At 35.7% G+C, this 21,667-nt stretch overlaps 1 protein-coding gene across 1 annotated transcript; it reads left to right on the forward strand.

The window, feature by feature from the left end:
- Positions 1-5,927: 5,927 nt before the first annotated feature.
- LOC124448171 (tetratricopeptide repeat protein 28-like) lies at positions 5,928-16,487 on the forward strand (the record flags this gene model as incomplete). The annotated part of the gene is made up of 6 exons (XM_046999182.1): positions 5,928-6,332; positions 7,545-7,940; positions 11,554-12,117; positions 13,155-13,208; positions 13,560-13,970; positions 16,320-16,487. Coding segments are annotated over 6 exons (1,998 nt in total), but the record flags the coding sequence as incomplete, so codon positions are not given.
- Positions 16,488-21,667: the final 5,180 nt, after the last annotated feature.

The following is a 21,667-nucleotide window of genomic DNA, read 5'->3' on the forward strand; positions in this document are numbered from 1 at the left end:
TTCGTCTTTATACAATCTTGGTTTGGTGTTTGAAAAAACTGGAAATTACGAAAAAGCTATAGAGTTTTACGAAAAAGGACTGGAAATTCGAAAACAATCGTTAGGTCCAAATCATGTTGATGTCGCCGCGTCTTTACAATCTTGGTTTGGTGTTTGAAAAAACTGGAAATTACGAAAAAGCTATAGAGTTTTACGAAAAGCTCTGGAAATTCGAAAACAATCATTAGGTCCAAATCATGCTGATGTCGCTGCGTCTTTAAACAATCTTGGTTTGGTGTTTGATAAAACTGGAAATTACGACAAAGCTATAGAGTTTTACGAAAAGCTCTGGAAATTCAAAACAATCGTTAGGTCCAAATCATGTTGATGTCGCTGTCTTTAAACAATCTTGGTTGGTGTTTGAAAAACGACAAAGCTATAGAGTTTTACGAAAAGCTCTGGAAATTCGAAAACAATCGTTAGGTCCAAATCATGTTGATGTCGCTGCGTCTTTAAACAATCTTGGTGCGGTGTTTCATAAAACTGGAAACTACGACAAAGCTATAGAGTTTCACGAAAAAGCTCTGGAAATTCGAAAACAATCGTTAGGTCCAAATCATGTTGATGTCGCTGCGTCTTTATACAATCTTGGTTTGGTGTTTGAAAAACTGGAAACTACGACAAAGCGATAGAGTTTTATGAAAAATCTCTGGAAATTCAAAAACAATCGTTAGGTCCAAATCATGTTAATGTCGCTAGGTCTTTAAACAATCTTGGTTTGGTGTTTTATGAAAGTGGAAACTACGGCAAAGCTATAGAGTTTTACGAAAAAGCTCTGGAAATTCAAAAGCAATCGTTAGGTCCAAATCATGTTAATGTTGCTACGTCTTTAAACAATCTTGGTACGGTGTTTCATAAAACTGAAAACTACGACAAAGCTATAGAGCTTTATGAAAAAGCTCTGGAAATTCAAAAACAATCGTTAGGTCCAAATCATGTTGATGTCGCTGCGTCTTTAAACAATCTTGGTTTGGTGTTTGATAAACTGGAAACTACGACAAAGCTATAGAGTTCACGAAAAGCTCTGGAAATTCGAAAACAATCGTTAGGTCCAAATCATGTTGATGTCGCTGCGTCTTTAAACAATCTTGGTTTGGTGTTTGAAAAACTGGAAACTACGACAAAGCTATAGAGTTTTACGAAAAGCTCTGGAAATTCAAAACAATCGTTAGGTCCAAATCATGTTGATGTCGCTGATTCTTTAAACAATCTTGGTTTGGTGTTTTATGAAACTGGAAACTACGACAAAGCTATAGAGTTTTGCGAAAAGCTCTGGAAATTCAAAACAATCGTTAGGTACAAATCATGTTGATGTCGCTACGTCTTTAAACAATCTTGGTTTGGTGTTTTATGAAACTGGAAACTACGACAAAGCTATAGAGCTTTACGAAAAAGCTCTGGAAATTCAAAAACAATCGTTAGGTCCAAATCATGTTGATGTCGCTGATTCTTTAAACAATCTTGGTTTGGTGTTTGTGAAACTGGAAACTACAACAAAGCTATAGAGGTTGACGAAAAGGCTCTGGAAATTCGAAAACAATCGTTAGGTCCAAATCATGTTGATGTCGCTAGGTCTTTATACAATCTTGGTAGTGTGTATCATAATACTGGAAACTACGACAAAGCTATAGAGTTTTACGAAAAGCTCTGGAAATTCAAAACAATCGTTAGGTCCAAATCATGTTGATGTCGCTGCGCTTTAAACAATCTTGGTAATGTGTTTCATAATACTGGAAAGTACGACAAAGCTATAGAGTTTTACGAAAAGCTCTGGAAATTCGAAAACAATCGTTAGGTCCAAATCATGTTGATGTCGCTGCGTCTTTAAACAATCTTGGTACTGTGTATTGTAAAAGTGGAAACTACGACAAAGCTATAGAGGTTCACGAAAAAGCTCTAGAACTTCAAAAACAATCGTTAGGTCCAAATCATGTTGATGTCGCTGCGTCTTTAAACAATCTTGGTTTGGTGTTTGAAAAACTGGAAACTACGACAAAGCTATAGAGTTTTACGAAAAGCTCTGGAAATTCGAAAACAATCGTTAGGTCCAAATCATGTTGATGTCGCTGCGTCTTTAAACAATCTTGGTTTGGTGTTTGAAAAAACTGGAAACTACGACAAAGCTATAGAGTTTTTCGAAAAAGCTCTGGAAATTAAAAAACAATCGTTAGGTCCAAATCATGTTGATGTCGCTGCGTCTTTAAACAATCTTGGTTTGGTAAAACTGGAAATTACGACAAAGCTATAGAGTTTTACGAAAAGCTCTGGAAATTCAAAACAATCGTTAGGTCCAAATCATGTTGATGTCGCTGCGTCTTTAAACAATCTTGGTTTGGTGTTTGAAAAACTGGAAACTACGACAAAGCTATAGAGTTTTACGAAAAGCTCTGGAAATTCAAAACAATCGTTAGGTCCAAATCATGTTGATGTCGCTGCGTCTTTAAACAATCTTGGTTTGGTGTTTGATAAAACTGGAAACTACGACAAAGCTATAGAGTTTTACGAAAAGCTCTGGAAATTCGAAAACAATCGTTAGGTCCAAATCATGTTGATGTCGCTGCGTCTTTACACAATCTTGGTTTGGTGTTTGATAAAACTGGAAATTACGACAAAGCTATAGAGTTTTACGAAAAAGCTCTGGAAATTCAAAAACAATCGTTAGGTCCAAATCATGTTGATGTCGCTGCGTCTTTAAACAATCTTGGTATTGTGTTTGATAAAACTGTAAAGTACGACAAAGCTATAGAGGTTCACGAAAAGGCTCTGGAAATTCGAAAACAATCGTTAGGTCCAAATCATGTTGATGTCGCTGCGTCTTTACACAATCTTGGTTTGGTGTTTGATAAAACTGGAAATTACGACAAAGCTATAGAGTTTTACGAAAAAGCTCTGGAAATTCAAAACAATCGTTAGGTCCAAATCATGTTGATGTCGCTGCGTCTTTAAACAATCTTGGTATTGTGTTTGAAAAACTGGAAACTACGACAAAGCTATAGAGGTTCACGAAAAGGCTCTGGAAATTCGAAAACAATCGTTAGGTCCAAATCATGTTGATGTCGCTGCGTCTTTAAACAATCTTGGTTTGGTGTTTAAAAACTGGAAACTACAACAAAGCTATAGAGTTCACGAAAAGGCTCTGGAAATTCGAAAACAATCATTAGGTCCAAATCATGTTGATGTCGCTGCGTCTTTAAACAATCTTGGTTTGGTGTTTGAAAAAACTGGAAATTACGAAAAAGCTATAGAGTTTTACGAAAAAGCTCTGGAAATTCGAAAACAATCGTTAGGTCCAAATCATGTTGATGTCGCTGCGTCTTTAACAATCTTGGTTTGGTGTTTGAAAAACTGGAAATTACGAAAAGCTATAGAGTTTTACGAAAAGGCTCTGGAAATTCGAAAACAATCGTTAGGTCCAAATCATGTTGATGTCGCTGCGTCTTTAAACAATCTTGGTTTGGTGTTTGAAAAACTGGAAATTACGACAAAGCTATAGAGTTTTACGAAAAAGCTCTGGAAATTCAAAACAATCGTTAGGTCCAAATCATGTTGATGTCGCTGATTCTTTATACAATCTTGGTTTGGTGTTTTATGAAACTGGAAACTACAACAAAGCTATAGAGTTTTACGAAAAGCTCTGGAAATTCAAAACAATCGTTAGGTCCAAATCATGTTGATGTCGCTGCGTCTTTAAACAATCTTGGTTTGGTGTTTTATGAAACTGGAAACTAAGACAAAGCTATAGAGTTTTGCGAAAAAGCTTTGGAAATTCAAAACAATCGTTAGGTCCAAATCATGTTGATGTCGCTGATTCTTTATACAATCTTGGTTTGGTGTTTTGTGAAACTGGAAACTACGACAAAGCTATAGAGGTTGACGAAAAGCTCTGGAAATTCGAAAACAATCGTTAGGTCCAAATCATGTTGATGTTGCTAGGTCTTTATACAATCTTGGTAGTGTATCATAATACTGGAAACTACGACAAAGCTATAGAGTTTTACGAAAAAGCTCTGGAAATTCAAAACAATCGTTAGGTCCAAATCATGTTGATTGCGAGCGCTTTACACAATCTTGGTAATGTGTATCATAATACTGGAAAGTACGACAAAGCTATAGAGTTTTACGAAAAGCTCTGGAAATTCGAAAACAATCGTTAGGTCCAAATCATGTTGATGTCGCTGCGTCTTTAAACAATCTTGGTACTGCGTATTATAAAACTGAAAATTACGACAAAGCTATAGAGGTTCATGAAAAAGCTCTGGAAATTCGAAAACAATCGTTAGGTCCAAATCATGTTGATGTCGCTGCGTCTTTACACAATCTTGGTTTGGTGTTTGATAAAACTGGAAATTACGACAAAGCTATAGAGTTTTACGAAAAAGCTCTGGAAATTCAAAAACAATCGTTAGGTCCAAATCATGTTCATGTCGCTGCGACTTTAAACAATCTTGGTATTGTGTTTGAAAAACTGAAAAGTACGACAAAGCTATAGAGGTTCACGAAAAGGCTCTGGAAATTCGAAAACAATCGTTAGGTCCAAATCATGTTGATGTCGCTGAGTCTTTAAACAATCTTGGTTTGGTGTTTACTAAAACTGGAAACTACGACAAAGCTATAGAGGTTCACGAAAAAGCTCTGGAAATTCGAAAACAATCGTTAGGTCCAAATCATGTTGATGTCGCTGCGTCTTTACACAATCTTGGTTTGGTGTTTGAAAAACTGGAAATTACGAAAAGCTATAGAGTTTTACGAAAAGCTCTGGAAATTCGAAAACAATCGTTAGGTCCAAATCATGTTGATGTCGCTGCGTCTTTAACAATCTTGGTTTGGTGTTTGAAAAACTGGAAATTACGAAAAGCTATAGAGTTTTCGAAAAGGCTCTGGAAATTCGAAAACAATCGTTAGGTCCAAATCATGTTGATGTCGCTGCGTCTTTACACAATCTTGGTTTGGTGTTTGATAAAACTGGAAATTACGACAAAGCTATAGAGTTTTTCGAAAAGCTCTGGAAATTCAAAACAATCGTTAGGTCCAAATCATGTTGATGTCGCTTCGTCTTTAAACAGTTTTGGTGTGGTGTTACAAAAAACTGGAAACTACAACAAAGCTATAGAGTTTTACGAAAAAGCTCTGGAAATTCGAAAACAATCGTTAGGTCCAAATCATGTTGATGTCGCTGCGTCTTTAAACAATCTTGGTGCGGTGTTTCATAAAACTGGAAACTACAACAAAGCTATAGAGTGTCACGAAAAAGCTCTGGAAATTCGAAAACAATTGTTTGGTCCAAATCATGTTGATGTCGCTTCGTCTTTATACAATCTTGGTTTGGTGTTTGAAAAAACTGGAAACTACAATAGAGCTATAGAGGTTCACGAAAAGGCTCTGGAAATTCAAAACAATCGTTAGGTCCAAATCATGCTAATGTCGCTGCGTCTTTAAACAATCTTGGTTTGGTGTTTTATGAAACTGGAAACTAAGACGAAGCTATAGAGTTTTGCGAAAAGCTTTGGAAATTCAAAACAATCGTTAGGTCCAAATCATGTTGATGTCGCTACGTCTTTAAACAATCTTGGTGTGGTGTTTTATGAAACTGGAAACTACGACAAAGCTATAGAGTTTTATGAAAAGCTCTGGAAATTCAAAACAATCGTTAGGTCCAAATCATGTTGATGTTGCTCGGTCTTTAAACAATCTTGGTGCGGTGTTATATGAAACTGGAAACTACGACAAAGCTATAGAGTTTTGCGAAAAGCTTTGGAAATTCAAAAACAATCGTTAGGTCCAAATCATGTTGATGTCGCTGATTCTTTATACAATCTTGGTTTGGTGTTTTGTGAAACTGGAAACTACAACAAAGCTATAGAGGTTGACGAAAGGGCTCTGGAAATTGAAAACAATCGTTAGGTTCAAATCATGTTGATGTTGCTAGGTCGTTATACAATCTTGGTAGTGTGTATCATAATACTGGAAACTACGACAAAGCTATAGAGTTTTACGAAAAAGCTCTGGAAATTCAAAAACAAACGTTAGGTTCAAATCATGTTGTTGTTGCGAGCGCTTTACACAATCTTGGTAATGTGTATCATAATACTGGAAAGTACGACAAAGCTATAGAGTTTTACGAAAAAGCTCTGGAAATTCAAAAACAATCGTTAGGTCCAAATCATGTTCATGTCGCTGCGACTTTAAACAATCTTGGTATTGTGCTTGAAAAAACTGAAAAGTACGACAAAGCTATAGAGGTTCACGAAAAGGCTCTGGAAATTCGAAAACAATCGTTCGGTCCAAATCATGTTGATGTCGCTGCGTCTTTACACAATCTTGGTTTGGTGTTTAAAAAAACTGGAAACTACAATAAAGCTATAGAGGTTCACGAAAAGGCTCTGGAAATTCGAAAACAATCATTAGGTCCAAATCATGTTGATGTCGCTGCGTCTTTACACAATCTTGGTTTGGTGTTTGAAAAAACTGGAAATTACGAAAAAGCTATAGAGTTTTACGAAAAAGGACTGGAAATTCGAAAACAATCGTTAGGTCCAAATCATGCTAATGTCGCCGCGTCTTTTTACAATCTTGGTTTGGTGTTTGAAAAAACTGGAAATTACGAAAAAGCTATAGAGTTTTTCGAAAAAGGACTGGAAATTCGAAAACAATCATTAGGTCCAAATCATGCTAATGTCGCTGCGTCTTTACACAATCTTGGTTTGGTGTTTGATAAAACTGGAAATTACGACAAAGCTATAGAGTTTTTCGAAAGAGCTCTGGAAATTCAAAAACAATCGTTAGGTCCAACTCATGTTGATGTCGCTTCGTCTTTAAACAGTTTTGGTGTGGTGTTACAAAAAACTGGAAACTACAACAAAGCTATAGAGTTTTACGAAAAGCTCTGGAAATTCGAAAACAATCGTTAGGTCCATATCATGTTGATGTCGCTGCGTCTTTAAACAATCTTGGTGCGGTGTTTCATAAAACTGGAAACTACAACAAAGCTATAGAGTGTCACGAAAAAGCTCTGGAAATTCGAAAACAATTGTTTGGTCCAAATCATGTTGATGTCGCTTCGTCTTTATACAATCTTGGTTTGGTGTTTGAAAAAACTGGAAAATACAATAGAGCTATAGAGGTTCACGAAAAGGCTCTGGAAATTCAAAAACAATCGTTAGGTCCAAATCATGCTAATGTCGCTGCGTCTTTAAACAATCTTGGTTTGGTGTTTTATGAAACTGGAAACTACGACTAAGCTATAGAGTTTTGCGAAAAAGCTTTGGAAATTCAAAAACAATCGTTAGGTCCAAATCATGTTGATGTCGCTACGTCTTTAAACAATCTTGGTGTGGTGTTTTATAAAAGTGGAAACTACGACAAAGCTATAGAGTTTTATGAAAAGCTCTGGAAATTCAAAACAATCGTTAGGTCCAAATCATGTTGATGTTGCTCGGTCTTTAAACAGTCTTGGTGCGGTGTTATATGAAACTGGAAACTAAGACGAAGCTATAGAGTTTTACGAAAAAGCTGTGGAAATTCAAAAACAATCGTTAGGTCCAAATCACGTTGATGTCGCTGATTCTTTATACTATCTTGGTTTGGTGTTTTGTGAAACTGGAAACTACAACAAAGCTATAGAGGTTGACGAAAGGGCTCTGGAAATTCGAAAACAATCGTTAGGTTCAACTCATGTTGATGTTGCTAGGTCGTTATACAATCTTGGTAGTGTGTATCATAATACTGGAAACTACGACAAAGCTATAGAGTTTTACGAAAAAGCTCTGGAAATTCAAAAACAAACGTTAGGTTCAAATCATGTTGTTGTTGCGAGCGCTTTACACAATCTTGGTAATGTGTATCATAATACTGGAAAGTACGACAAAGCTATAGAGTTTTACGAAAAAGGACTGGAAATTCGAAAACAATCGTTAGGTCCAAATCATGCTGATGTCGCTGCTCTTTAAACAATCTTGGTACTGCGTATTATAAAACTGAAAATTACGACAAAGCTATAGAGGTTCATGAAAAAGCTCTGGAAATTCGAAAACAATCGTTAGGTCCAAATCATGTTAATGTCGCTGCGTCTTTACACAATCTTGGTTTGGTGTTTGATAAAACTGGAAATTACGACAAAGCTATAGAGTTTTACGAAAAGCTCTGGAAATTCAAAAACAATCGTTAGGTCCAAATCATGTTCATGTCGCTGCGACTTTAAACAATCTTGGTATTGTGCTTGAAAAAACTGAAAAGTACGACAAAGCTATAGAGGTTCACAAAAAGGCTCTGGAAATTCGAAAACAATCGTTCGGTCCAAATCATGTTGATGTCGCTGCGTCTTTACACAATCTTGGTTTGGTGTTTGATAAAACTGGAAATTACGACAAAGCTATAGAGTTTTACGAAAAGCTCTGGAAATTCAAAAACAATCGTTAGGTCCAAATCATGTTGATGTCGCTGATTCTTTATACTATCTTGGTTTGGTGTTTTATGAAACTGGAAATTACGACAAAGCTATAGAGTTTTACGAAAAAGCTCTGGAAATTCAAAAACAATCGTTAGGTCCAAATCATGTTGATGTCGCTGCGTCTTTACACAATCTTGGTTTGGTGTTTGATAAAACTGGAAATTACGACAAAGCTATAGAGTTTTACGAAAAGCTCTGGAAATTCAAAAACAATCGTTAGGTCCAAATCATGTTGATGTCGCTGCGACTTTAAACAATCTTGGTATTGTGCTTGAAAAAACTGAAAAGTACGACAAAGCTATAGAGGTTCACGAAAAGGCTCTGGAAATTCGAAAACAATCGTTAGGTCCAAATCATGTTCATGTCGCTGCGTCTTTACACAATCTTGGTTTGGTGTTTAAAAAAACTGGAAACTACAATAAAGCTATAGAGGTTCACGAAAAGTCTCTGGAAATTCGAAAACAATCATTAGGTCCAAATCATGTTGATGTCGCTGCGTCTTTACACAATCTTGGTTTGGTGTTTGAAAAACTGGAAATTACGAAAAGCTATAGAGTTTTACGAAAAGGACTGGAAATTCGAAAACAATCGTTAGGTCCAAATCATGCTAATGTCGCCGCGTCTTTTTACAATCTTGGTTTGGTGTTTGAAAAAACTGGAAATTACGAAAAAGCTATAGAGTTTTACGAAAAAGGACTGGAAATTCGAAAACAATCATTTGGTCCAAATCATGCTAATGTCGCTGCGTCTTTACACAATCTTGGTTTGGTGTTTGATAAAACTGGAAATTACGACAAAGCTATAGAGTTTTACGAAAAAGCTCTGGAAATTCAAAAACAATCGTTAGGTCCAAATCATGTTGATGTCGCTGCGTCTTTACACAATCTTGGATTGGTGTTTGAAAAAACTGGAAACTACAATAGAGCTATAGAGGTTCACGAAAAGGCTCTGGAAATTCAAAAACAATCGTTAGGTCCAAATCATGCTAATGTCGCTGCGTCTTTAAACAATCTTGGTTTGGTGTTTTATGAAACTGGAAACTACAACAAAGCTATAGAGTTTTGCGAAAAAGCTCTGGAAATTCAAAAACAATCGTTAGGTCCAAATCATGTTGATGTCGCTACGTCTTTAAACAGTCTTGGCGTGGTGTTAAATAAAACTGGAAACTACAACAAAGCTATAGAGTTTTGCGAAAAAGCTCTGGAAATTCGAAAACAATTGTTTGGTCCAAATCATGTTGATATCGCAGCGTCTTTAAACAATCTTGGTACGGTGTTTCATAAAACTGGAAACTACAACAAAGCTATAGAGTCTCACGAAAAAGCTCTGGAAATTCGAAAACAATTGTTTGGTCCAAATCATGTTGATGTCGCTGCGTATTTATTCAATCTTGGTTTGGTGTTTGAAAAAACTGGAAATTACGACAAAGCTATAGAGTTTTACGAAAAAGCTCTGGAAATTCAAAAACAATCGTTAGGTCCAAATCACGTTGATGTCGCTGATTCTTTATACTATCTTGGTTTGGTGTTTTATGAAACTGGAAACTACAACAAAGCTATAGAGTTTTGCGAAAAAGCTCTGGAAATTCAAAAACAATCGTTAGGTCCAAATCATGTTCATGTCGCTACGTCTTTATACTATCTTGTTTTGGTGTTTTATGAAACTGGAAACTAAGACGAAGCTATAGAGTTTTGCGAAAAAGCTTTGGAAATTCAAAAACAATCGTTAGGTCCAAATCACGTTGATGTCGCTGATTCTTTATACTATCTTGGTTTGGTGTTTTGTGAAACTGGAAACTACAACAAAGCTATAGAGGTTGACGAAAGGGCTCTGGAAATTCGAAAACAATCGTTAGGTTCAACTCATGTTGATGTTGCTAGGTCGTTATACAATCTTGGTTTGGTGTTTGATAAAACTGGAAATTACGACAAAGCTATAGAGTTTTACGAAAAAGCTCTGGAAATTCAAAAACAATCGTTAGGTCCAAATCATGTTCATGTCGCTGCGACTTTAAACAATCTTGGTATTGTGCTTGAAAAAACTGAAAAGTACGACAAAGCTATAGAGGTTCACGAAAAGGCTCTGGAAATTCGAAAACAATCGTTAGGTCCAAATCATGTTGATGTCGCTGCGTCTTTACACAATCTTGGTTTGGTGTTTGATAAAACTGGAAATTACGACAAAGCTATAGAGTTTTACGAAAAGCTCTGGAAATTCAAAAACAATCGTTAGGTCCAAATCATGTTCATGTCGCTGCGACTTTAAACAATCTTGGTATTGTGCTTGAAAAAACTGAAAAGTACGACAAAGCTATAGAGGTTCACGAAAAGGCTCTGGAAATTCGAAAACAATCGTTTGGTCCAAATCATGTTGATGTCGCTGCGTCTTTACACAATCTTGGTTTGGTGTTTAAAAAAACTGGAAACTACAATAAAGCTATAGACGTTCACGAAAAGGCTCTGGAAATTCGAAAACAATCATTAGGTCCAAATCATGTTGATGTCGCTGCGTCTTTACACAATCTTGGTTTGGTGTTTGAAAAAACTGGAAATTACGAAAAAGCTATAGAGTTTTACGAAAAAGGACTGGAAATTCGAAAACAATCGTTAGGTCCAAATCATGCTAATGTCGCCGCGTCTTTTTACAATCTTGGTTTGGTGTTTGAAAAAACTGGAAATTACGAAAAAGCTATAGAGTTTTACGAAAAAGGACTGGAAATTCGAAAACAATTGTTTGGTCCAAATCATGTTGATGTCGCTGCGTCTTTATTCAATCTTGGTTTGGTGTTTGAAAAAACTGGAAATTACGACAAAGCTATAGAGTTTTACGAAAAAGCTCTGGAAATTCAAAAACAATCGTTAGGTCCAAATCACGTTGATGTCGCTGATTCTTTATACTATCTTGGTTTGGTGTTTTATGAAACTGGAAACTACAACAAAGCTATAGAGTTTTGCGAAAAAGCTCTGGAAATTCAAAAACAATCGTTAGGTCCAAATCATGTTCATGTCGCTACGTCTTTATACTATCTTGTTTTGGTGTTTTATGAAACTGGAAACTAAGACGAAGCTATAGAGTTTTGCGAAAAAGCTTTGGAAATTCAAAAACAATCGTTAGGTCCAAATCACGTTGATGTCGCTGATTCTTTATACTATCTTGGTTTGGTGTTTTGTGAAACTGGAAACTACAACAAAGCTATAGAGGTTGACGAAAGGGCTCTGGAAATTCGAAAACAATCGTTAGGTTCAACTCATGTTGATGTTGCTAGGTCGTTATACAATCTTGGTAGTGTGTATCATAATACTGGAAACTACGACAAAGCTATAGAGTTTTACGAAAAAGCTCTGGAAATTCAAAAACAAACGTTAGGTTCAAATCATGTTGTTGTTGCGAGCGCTTTACACAATCTTGGTAATGTGTATCATAATACTGGAAAGTACGACAAAGCTATAGAGTTTTACGAAAAAGGACTGGAAATTCGAAAACAATCGTTAGGTCCAAATCATGCTGATGTCGCTGCGTCTTTAAACAATCTTGGTACTGCGTATTATAAAACTGAAAATTACGACAAAGCTATAGAGGTTCATGAAAAAGCTCTGGAAATTCGAAAACAATCGTTAGGTCCAAATCATGCTAATGTCGCTGCGTCTTTACACAATCTTGGTTTGGTGTTTGATAAAACTGGAAATTACGACAAAGCTATAGAGTTTTACGAAAAGCTCTGGAAATTCAAAACAATCGTTAGGTCCAAATCATGTTCATGTCGCTGCGACTTTAAACAATCTTGGTATTGTGCTTGAAAAAACTGAAAAGTACGACAAAGCTATAGAGGTTCACGAAAAGGCTCTGGAAATTCGAAAACAATCGTTCGGTCCAAATCATGTTCATGTCGCTGCGTCTTTACACAATCTTGGTTTGGTGTTTAAAAAAACTGGAAACTACAATAAAGCTATAGAGGTTCACGAAAAGGCTCTGGAAATTCGAAAACAATCATTAGGTCCAAATCATGTTGATGTCGCTGCGTCTTTACACAATCTTGGTTTGGTGTTTGAAAACTGGAAATTACGAAAAGCTATAGAGTTTTACGAAAAGGACTGGAAATTCGAAAACAATCGTTAGGTCCAAATCATGCTAATGTCGCCGCGTCTTTTACAATCTTGGTTTGGTGTTTGAAAAAACTGGAAATTACGAAAAAGCTATAGAGTTTTACGAAAAAGGACTGGAAATTCGAAAACAATCATTAGGTCCAAATCATGCTAATGTCGCTGCGTCTTTACACAATCTTGGTTTGGTGTTTGATAAAACTGGAAATTACGACAAAGCTATAGAGTTTTACGAAAGAGCTCTGGAAATTCAAAAACAATCGTTAGGTCCAACTCATGTTGATGTCGCTTCGTCTTTAAACAGTTTTGGTGTGGTGTTACAAAAAACTGGAAACTACAACAAAGCTATAGAGTTTTACGAAAAAGCTCTGGAAATTCGAAAACAATCGTTAGGTCCATATCATGTTGATGTCGCTGCGTCTTTAAACAATCTTGGTGCGGTGTTTCATAAAACTGGAAACTACAACAAAGCTATAGAGTGTCACGAAAAAGCTCTGGAAATTCGAAAACAATTGTTTGGTCCAAATCATGTTGATGTCGCTTCGTCTTTATACAATCTTGGTTTGGTGTTTGAAAAAACTGGAAAATACAATAGAGCTATAGAGGTTCACGAAAAGGCTCTGGAAATTCAAAAACAATCGTTAGGTCCAAATCATGCTAATGTCGCTGCGTCTTTAAACAATCTTGGTTTGGTGTTTTATGAAACTGGAAACTAAGACGAAGCTATAGAGTTTTGCGAAAAAGCTTTGGAAATTCAAAAACAATCGTTAGGTCCAAATCATGTTGATGTCGCTACGTCTTTAAACAATCTTGGTGTGGTGTTTTATAAAAGTGGAAACTACGACAAAGCTATAGAGTTTTATGAAAAAGCTCTGGAAATTCAAAAACAATCGTTAGGTCCAAATCATGTTGATGTTGCTCGGTCTTTAAACAGTCTTGGTGCGGTGTTATATGAAACTGGAAACTAAGACGAAGCTATAGAGTTTTGCGAAAAAGCTTTGGAAATTCAAAAACAATCGTTAGGTCCAAATCACGTTGATGTCGCTGATTCTTTATACTATCTTGGTTTGGTGTTTTGTGAAACTGGAAACTACAACAAAGCTATAGAGGTTGACGAAAGGGCTCTGGAAATTCGAAAACAATCGTTAGGTTCAACTCATGTTGATGTTGCTAGGTCGTTATACAATCTTGGTAGTGTGTATCATAATACTGGAAACTACGACAAAGCTATAGAGTTTTACGAAAAAGCTCTGGAAATTCAAAAACAAACGTTAGGTTCAAATCATGTTGTTGTTGCGAGCGCTTTACACAATCTTGGTAATGTGTATCATAATACTGGAAAGTACGACAAAGCTATAGAGTTTTACGAAAAAGGACTGGAAATTCGAAAACAATCGTTAGGTCCAAATCATGCTGATGTCGCTGCTCTTTAAACAATCTTGGTACTGCGTATTATAAAACTGAAAATTACGACAAAGCTATAGAGGTTCATGAAAAAGCTCTGGAAATTCGAAAACAATCGTTAGGTCCAAATCATGCTAATGTCGCTGCGTCTTTACACAATCTTGGTTTGGTGTTTGATAAAACTGGAAATTACGACAAAGCTATAGAGTTTTACGAAAAAGCTCTGGAAATTCAAAAACAATCGTTAGGTCCAAATCATGTTCATGTCGCTGCGACTTTAAACAATCTTGGTATTGTGCTTGAAAAAACTGAAAAGTACGACAAAGCTATAGAGGTTCACAAAAAGGCTCTGGAAATTCGAAAACAATCGTTCGGTCCAAATCATGTTGATGTCGCTGCGTCTTTACACAATCTTGGTTTGGTGTTTGATAAAACTGGAAATTACGACAAAGCTATAGAGTTTTACGAAAAAGCTCTGGAAATTCAAAAACAATCGTTAGGTCCAAATCACGTTGATGTCGCTGATTCTTTATACTATCTTGGTTTGGTGTTTTATGAAACTGGAAATTACGACAAAGCTATAGAGTTTTACGAAAAAGCTCTGGAAATTCAAAAACAATCGTTAGGTCCAAATCACGTTGATGTCGCTGCGTCTTTACACAATCTTGGTTTGGTGTTTGATAAAACTGGAAATTACGACAAAGCTATAGAGTTTTACGAAAAAGCTCTGGAAATTCAAAAACAATCGTTAGGTCCAAATCATGTTCATGTCGCTGCGACTTTAAACAATCTTGGTATTGTGCTTGAAAAAACTGAAAAGTACGACAAAGCTATAGAGGTTCACGAAAAGGCTCTGGAAATTCGAAAACAATCGTTCGGTCCAAATCATGTTCATGTCGCTGCGTCTTTACACAATCTTGGTTTGGTGTTTAAAAAAACTGGAAACTACAATAAAGCTATAGAGGTTCACGAAAAGGCTCTGGAAATTCGAAAACAATCATTAGGTCCAAATCATGTTGATGTCGCTGCGTCTTTACACAATCTTGGTTTGGTGTTTGAAAAAACTGGAAATTACGAAAAAGCTATAGAGTTTTACGAAAAGGACTGGAAATTCGAAAACAATCGTTAGGTCCAAATCATGCTAATGTCGCCGCGTCTTTTTACAATCTTGGTTTGGTGTTTGAAAAAACTGGAAATTACGAAAAAGCTATAGAGTTTTACGAAAAAGGACTGGAAATTCGAAAACAATCATTTGGTCCAAATCATGCTAATGTCGCTGCGTCTTTACACAATCTTGGTTTGGTGTTTGATAAAACTGGAAATTACGACAAAGCTATAGAGTTTTACGAAAAAGCTCTGGAAATTCAAAAACAATCGTTAGGTCCAAATCATGTTGATGTCGCTGCGTCTTTACACAATCTTGGATTGGTGTTTGAAAAAACTGGAAACTACAATAAAGCTATAGAGGTTCACGAAAAAGCTCTGGAAATTCGAAAACAATCGTTAGGTCCAAATCATGTTGATGTCGCTGCGTCTTTACACAATCTTGGTTTGGTGTTTGATAAAACGGGAAATTACGACAAAGCTATAGAGTTTTACGAAAAAGCTCTGGAAATTCAAAAACAATCGTTAGGTCCAAATAATGTTGATGTCGCTGCGTCTTTAAACAATCTTGGTATTGTGCTTGAAAAAACTGAAAAGTACGACAAAGCTATAGAGGCTCACGAAAAAGCTCTGGAAATTCAAAAACAATCGTTAGGTCCAAATCATGTTAGAGTCGCTGCGTCTTTACCCAATCTTGGTTTGGTGTTTGAAAAAACTGGAAACTACGACAAAGCTATAGAGGTTCACGAAAAGGCTCTGGAAATTCGAAAACAATCGTCAGCTCCAACTCATGTTGATGTTGCTAGGTCTATAAAATCTTGGTGATGTGTATTCTGAAACTGGAAACTACGACAAAGCTATAGAGTTTTACGAAAAAGCTCTGGAAGTTATAAACAATCGTTAGGTCCAATTGCTGTTGATGTCGCTTCATATGTAAACAATCTTGGTACTGTGAATTATAAAACTGGAAAGTACGGGAAAGCTACAGACTTTTGCGAAAAAGCTCTGGAAATTCTAAAACAACCGTTAGGTCCAAATCATGTTGATGTCGCTGCGTCTTTACACAATCTTGGTTTGGTGTTTGAAAAAACTGGAAACTACGACAAAGCTATAGAGGTTCACGAAAAGGCTCTGGAAATTCAAAAAAATCGTTAGGTCCAACTCATGTTGATGTCGCTTGGTCTTTAAACAATCTTGGTTCGGTGTATTATAAAACTGGAAACTACGACAAAGCTATAGAGTTTTACAAAAAAGCTCTGGAAATTCGAAAACACTCGTTAGGTCCAAATCATGTTAGAGTGGCTGCGTCTTTTAACAATCTTGTTTTGGTATATTATGAAACTGGAAATTACGACAAAGCTATAGAGTTTTACAAAAAAGCTCTCGAAATTCGAAAACAATTGTTAGGTCCAAATCATGTTGATGTCGCTTAGTCTTTAAACAATCCTTGTTCGGTGTATTATGAAACTGGAAACTACGACAAAGCTGTAGAGTCTTACAAAAAAGCTTTGGAAATTCGAAAACAATCGTTAGGTCCAAATCATGTTGATGTCGCTGGGTCTTTAAACGATCTTGGTTCGGTGTGTTATAAAACTGGAAATTACGACAAAGCTATAGAGTTTTACGAAAAAGCTCTGGAAATTCGAAAACAATCGTTAGGTCCAAATCATTAAAGAGTGGCTGCGTCTTTAAACAATCTTGGTTTGGTGTATTATGAAACTGGAAACTACGACAAAGCTATAGAGTTTTACGAAAAAGCTCTGGAAATTCGAAAACAATCGTTAGGTTCAAATCGTGTTAGAGTGACTGCGTCTTTAAACAATCTTTGTTTGGTGTATTATGAAACTGGAAATTACGACAAAGCTATAGAATTTTACGAAAAAGCTCTAGAAATTCGAAAAAAATCGTTAGGTCCAAATCATGTTGATGTCGCTGGGTCTTTAAACAATCTTGGTAATGTGTTTGAAAAAACTGGAAACTACGACAAAGCTATAGAGCTTCACGAAAAAGCTTTGGAAATTCGAAAACAATAGTTAGGTCCAAATCATGTTGATGTCGCTGCGTCTTTAAAAAATCTTGGTGTGGTGTTTAACAAAACTGGAAAATACGACAAAGCTAAAGAAATTCACGAAAAAGCATTGGAAATTCGAAAACAATCGCTACGTCCAAATCATGTTGTTGTCGCTGCGTCTTTAAACAATCTTGGTAATGTGTTTAAAAAAACTTGAAGCTACGACAAAGCTTTAGAGTTTTACGAAAAAGCTCTGGAAATTAAAAAAGAATCGTCAGGTTCAAATCATGTTGATGTTGCTAGGTCTTTAAACAATCTTGGTAATGTGCTTGAAAAAACAGGAAACTACGACGAAGCTATAGAAGTTCACGAAAAAGCTCTGGAAATTCGCAAAAAAACGTTTGAAACTAGTCAGGTTAATATCGCTAAGTCGTTTAAACAATCTAGATGTGATGTATTATGAAACTCGGGAATATGATAAAGCTTTAAAGTTACACTTTGGTAGCTACGTGTTTCAAAGAAAATTGTACCTTCCAAATTATGTTAATCCTATTTTTAACACATAGACCGTAGGAGCAAGGCTTCCACCTGCCAAGTCAACTTCCCTCTCTCTCAGAAGGTATTTTTGGTACTGAACAAAACGTTTGCAGTATGCATTTTCTTATGTAAAATGAACCTAAAGATGTAATGGTCCTTGTCTATGTATAGTTTCACTGATATCTAGTCAATAAACTTACTCTACAGCCCAGGAATCATCCTAAGAAGAACTTAAAACTGCCCATGCTCTGAATCTGACATTCTCCTTTAGACTTTATTTCTAAAGTAAATTGTTTTTATGTTATAACCACGTAGTAGTTTTTATTGTATGATTCACAAACATGCTTAAGTATATTTGGATGACAATATTTTATGACATTAATTTTGTCAAATAAATACTATCCTGTTAATTTTTCATATTCTTTGATACATTCAGTAATTTTTTACCCAGCTCCATAAGCCTATGACCATATTCCAGGTTCTTACAATTTCCAAGGGGTACACCTTTTATACCATACTATCACCCCACCATGCTGCAGCCAATATTGCTGTACTCTCACTATTTCCACCATGAAACATAGAACAAGAACACAATTGAAACCAGGAATCTTCTGCCATCATCAAAGCATCGTAAGCAATCATTGGTGCATCATAACCACTGGATCCACCCCAACCTGCATAACTCACTGATTTATGAAAAGCATCATGTTCAGGTATGGTATATGTCACTGGAAACTGATTCACTGGTTCCATTCATTACTCCCTGTAGTTCAAGCTTTTATTGTCTTCTTTTTGATAAAAAACTGAAAAGTCCAATTTGAACCACTTTTTGCAAGTACCTTTTTTAAAGCATAGGATATAAATTAAGGTGCAGTAATAGCCCCCAGACAAACTGACGACAAAATAATTATCTTTAAAAGTTGTTTATTTCACAACTCTCACATTATGATGAACTATTTACATAATAGCAACATTATGACACAGATTATGACAGCTGTAAACATAATCTAACATAATGAACAACATAATGAACTTTGACTCTGAAGATGACTACCGCTAAGGTTGTCGAAACGTCAGTCAACAACAACAAAAACAGTCCTTCTCAGGACTTTATTAACCTGGACGATCATCATTTACAAACATATAACGATACTCCCGGGTTCAAACCATTTACTTTATTGGCTATTAGTTGTTAAAGCAATTTTCCATTGAATCATTTCTTCTTACTGTCATGATATTGAATATTAACTCATGTTTGCAAAAAGAAATAATGAATGAACGTTTACCTAAATCTTATAACGTTTAGTTGCTCTGAAATTTAATAAATTTGGCAGCCAAAATTACAACACTGTAATGGTTACATAAGTAAGATTAATTGCCGATTTCAGTTAACTTTTCAAATGGTGGTTGCCAAGTTATTTTCTAATGTTGCCAGTTACATTTCCAAATATGGAATATTCGATATGAACTTGTCAACATGAGTTGACAAGTTGTGTACTTGAGTACTGAAGTTGTGTACTTGAGTACTGAAGTTGTGAACTAAAGTTGCGAAGTACTGGCAAACGCGAAAGGTTTTTGTACCCTGTAGACATTTGGCAATGAATCCGTTCATTAAGCAAGGAAAAACTTTACCAATAGAGGTAAAAAATGAAATACTTGAAATATGGTTAAATAGCGAGCGTTTGAAAAACATTTCGAAACAAGTAAATCCACCGTGTAAGACTATATCTAATATAATAGATCACTGGTCTATTGCACCTCGCCAGAGCGAACGTGATGTTCGAACCACGCGTACAGATGACGTTATTGCATACACTGAATATCTAAAAATTAATAAACCATCTATTTACGCAAAAGAGTTTCAGCAATACCTAGAAAATAACAAAGTTTGCCTTCCAGCAAACATACCTAGCAGGTCATCCATTAGTAGAATTTTGAATAAAGATCTTGGTTACTCTTACAAGATAATAGGTAAAATTACTCGAGAGACAGAACGCCGGACGTTATGGAGAAGTTAGAAGCTTACGTAGCAAATATTTCATTGATTGATTGCAACCGTATGCATTTCTTTGACGAGTCGTCTGTAGTTGTTACGAGTGGCAACAGACGTCGAGGGCACAGTATGCAGGGTACTCCTGCATTTAAAATCCAACGATACTCTTCTTGTGCCACATTTACTGTGAATTTATTACATAATGTAAACCGCGTATCGCATTATGACATTCTTAGAGGGCCGTCAAACGGATTAGAATTGCTAAAGCTTTTCCTTGCTTACTGAACAGATTTATTGCCAAATGTCTACAGGGTACAAAGACCTTTCGCGTTTGCCAGTACTTCGCAACTTTAGTTCACAATTCAGTACTCAAGTACACAATTTCAGTACTCAAGTTGACAAGTTCATATCGAATATTCCATATTTGGAAATGTAACTGGCAACTTTAGAAAGTAACTTTGGCAACCGCCATTTGAAATGTTAACTGAAATCGACAATAAGTCACAAAATAGCTAAAAAGATTGTGAACTTCGATCGTGACTAAAACACCTCACGAGTACATACGAGTACATACGAGTACATACAAGTGACATACAACTATATAGTGGTCACAAATGAAAAATAGCACAATTCTTCAATAATACATAGATATTTGCATTCACTTTTGCTTGTATTTGTCTGGACTCTGGGGCGACCATTTGATAGATTTAAATGCTGAAAAGGTAATTTATTCGAACATTCATTTGTATGTTTCAGTTAAATTTGGTTCTTTTGTGCGCAATGTCTTAATCTATTAAACGGTTTAAATCTATTAACAATGGTAGTTTTGCGCTGGATTTGCCATAAAGTAAACTCCCGTACAAAAAATATTGAGCAGTTACTCTGAGAACTATTAGCGCATGTTTACACTATTTGTATTCTTATATTAATATATTAACAAGTTAAAAATCTTGGACAAAAATAACAATTAGATGTACTTGTAATATAATTAATTAATGTGGATTTGCTCCTCAAATGTGCATTCATTTTATTTATTCTACCAAAGAAATATGAGGTAGTTTAGTAAGGAATCATTCAGATTGCACATTAGCTCACATCCAGCCTCTTTTTTAAAATTTATAAATAATTTAAGTCTTTAAGATACTGATTTTGCTGCTCAAAGACTGAATTACATCAGCTAGAACTTTAAAAACATTAAAAGTAATCAGAAATCGTACGCATAATATGACACATATACGTAACACAGTGCAACTGTCATTTAATTCAAATATATATAATGTACATTTATTTCATATAGCACGTTTTCAAGGCATTATTTATACGTTGTATATTTAATCGCTTTCATAAATATAGTGTGTCAAAAAGCGCTAAAATACTGGCAAATCACATCGACAAAATACGTATAACAAATTCAACTGAAACATACAAATGAATGTAGTATGAAAGTAAAATACCTTTTCAGCATTTAAATCCATCAAATGGTCGCCCCAGAGTCAAGACAAATACAAGAAAAATTGAACGCAAATATCAATGTATTATTGAAGAAATTGTGTTATTCCTCATTTGTGACAAGTATATAGTCACATACGACTGTATGTCATTCGTACGTACTTATATGTCAGTCGTATGTACTTGTATGTCAGTCATATGTACTTGTATGTACTCGTTTGTACTTGTATGTCAGTCGTATGTACTTGTATGTCACTCGTATGTACTTGTATGTCACTCGTATGTACTTGTATGTCACTCGTATGTACTTGTATGTCACTCGTATGTACTTGTATGTACTTGTATGTACTCGTGTGGTGTTTTAGTCACGATCGTGAACTTCTTCCAAGGTACCTTAGAATTTGTCAATAATTTTTCTGTACGTTTCATAATGCTATCAAACAAACTGACAAATCATCTAAATATAGAACTTACCCATTTGAGAAATATGTCTTACGAAAGCACAAGCAATATTACCGAAATTTCTAAACTGTCAACAACGGTATTGTCGAAACAGCGAATTTATGTGTATGGCTCCTTATCAG

Source organism: Xenia sp. Carnegie-2017, unplaced genomic scaffold (assembly GCF_021976095.1).
Source record: "Xenia sp. Carnegie-2017 unplaced genomic scaffold, XeniaSp_v1 HiC_scaffold_23, whole genome shotgun sequence".
NCBI classification, from domain to species: Eukaryota; Metazoa; Cnidaria; class Anthozoa; order Malacalcyonacea; family Xeniidae; genus Xenia; species Xenia sp. Carnegie-2017.